Source organism: Myotis davidii, unplaced genomic scaffold (assembly GCF_000327345.1).
Source record: "Myotis davidii unplaced genomic scaffold, ASM32734v1 scaffold172, whole genome shotgun sequence".
In the NCBI taxonomy this organism is placed as follows: Eukaryota; Metazoa; Chordata; class Mammalia; order Chiroptera; family Vespertilionidae; genus Myotis; species Myotis davidii.
Window position 1 is genome coordinate 2,765,080 of NW_006284343.1, and position 1,984 is coordinate 2,767,063.

Here is a 1,984-nt window from a genome sequence, read left to right on the forward strand (position 1 = left end):
CGTGGCTGGACTCTGTTGGGGGGGGGACGGGGGGAGGTGAAGGCAGACCAACAGGAGGACAGGAAGACCACCACACTCCTTCTTCTCTCCCTCTCCCTCTGACATGGCCCAGTTCAGTTCCAGCTCACTTTGCTCCCCAAGCATTTACGCAGCGCCCCGTACACCCCAGCCCTGCACCAGGTCTGTAAATGGTCCCCCCAAGGATGCTCTGTGGCTCCACGGGCAATACTCACCTTCTTGGTGCAGACACTCGCCCAGCTACCAGCCACCCTCAAAGCCGCCCTCCCTTTGGCCTCCCTGGGGCCACAGCAGAGGGAGTACCTGATGGTCACCCGGGGGTCGTGGGCCACGCCACACACCATGGAGGCCTGGGTGCCCTTGATGACACTCTGGTCCTGGGGCGGCCTGGTGATGCGGGTCCGGGCTGAAAGACAGCAGGGGGGCGGCGGTGAGAGGAGGGGCAGGCGCCAGAGTCACAGGCGAGAGGCAGGGGTTGGGAAGGTGTCGGCAGGCGACCCAGACTGTGTGGCTGGACTCTGTGTGTGTGTGTGTGTGTGGGGGGGATGAAGGCAGACCAACAGGAGGACAGGAAGACCACAGCGAGTGTCCCTGGACATTAAAAAGGCACCGTGCTTCCCTGGGACCTGGACTCTTGGGAGCCACGTGCATAGTGAGGGCTAGTTTAGCGGTGCTCCCACACACCGTGCGCGGGATAAAACACCAGAAATCTGGGGATGGTCAGCGTCCTCTTCCCAGCACACGAGTGGTCCACGCAAAGCAAACGTAGGATCAACTGCTTCATGCTCTAGTGCGCTGCTCACTGGGCTACCGCCACGCAGCCCACCCAGGAGCCCCACAGCTGTGTCTGTCTCGGGCGCGGACCCCCAGTGTGGGGGTGCAGGCAGAGCGTTGGAAAGGACTCGGGAAGTTTCCTTAGAGCAGGGGTCAGCTAACGACAGTCTGGGGTCACGTCCAGGGGCTGTCTGGGTGAGCACACGTGGGCGGGACCCCAGCCACGGCCATGGATTAAGTAGCGTCCATGGTACTTTCCCGATGAGACCGAAGCGTTAGTTGAGGAGTTGCGACCGTCTGGCCCACAAGCCTGAAGTATTTACACTCTGGCCGGTCACAGAAAACGTTTCTGCCTAAAGCGCATGCAGACAGCTGTCCGGCACCGCTGCGTTCTCTCTACTCGGCCGAGCTCGGCACAGCCCTCGATCCCGCGGCATCGTCCACGGCGCCTGGCTTCCTGGTCCCTCTCCTCGGAATGAGTGAGTCCCTCTTGTAAGGAGCGTCCCGGCCGGACAGACGCGGGCACGTGGAGGGGCCGGCGGTGTGAGCGTGCGCTCTGCGGGGCTGCAGGGCTTGGTGCACACGCACGCACAGACGTGTATTGCCCGGCACACTCACCCCACACGAAGTTGGTGGCCAGGCAGGTGTAGGTGCCGGCGTCGGAGATGCGCGCGGGGCTGACGAGCAGGCTGCCCGACTCCAGGAGCGTGAAGCGAGGCAGCTGGACGGAGCCGCTGGCCAGGATGCGCTCCCCTGTGGGCAGCATGGGGAGGGCTCAGGGGGCAGCCAGAAAGGCCGGGACTGGGGTGGTGGCTGGGCTGCGGGGCTGTGAGGCTCCTGACTGGTGACAGCCCAGGGCACAGGGTCACCGAGCCGGCCGGGAGCTGGGAGCCCAGGTCTCCTGACGCCTCTCGCCCACCACACTGTCTGCCCTTCACCAGGGCAGGCCAGGGACTGTCTCGAGGCAGCTGGCACCTGGGTGGGGGCGGGGGAGGGGCAGACAGCTCTGAGGAGGTGGTGACAGGCATCCTGCGGAGGATGCTGCTGGCGAGTCACCTTCAGGGAGCAGAGGAACCTGGTGGGTGGGAGCAGCCAGGAGTGGGGGTGGGGGTTGGAGAGGGACGGGGACAGCCCTCCCTGTGCGGGGGGACCTAGGGAGGCCTGGCGCCTGGAGTCAGAGAGAGAGACGGGG

General features: G+C 65.0%; 1 protein-coding gene across 1 annotated transcript in view; it reads right to left on the minus strand.

Moving 5' to 3' along the window:
• Positions 1-1,984, minus strand: part of SDK2 (sidekick cell adhesion molecule 2) — a 126,972-nt gene that overhangs the window by 66,416 nt on the left and 58,572 nt on the right. Inside the window, exons 11-12 of the mRNA XM_006754624.2 lie at positions 1,411-1,545; positions 322-424 (exon numbers count right to left, since the gene is read on the minus strand). Of these exons, the coding sequence (XP_006754687.1) occupies positions 322-424; positions 1,411-1,545 (238 nt within the window). The remainder of the gene's footprint in view (positions 1-321; positions 425-1,410; positions 1,546-1,984) is intronic.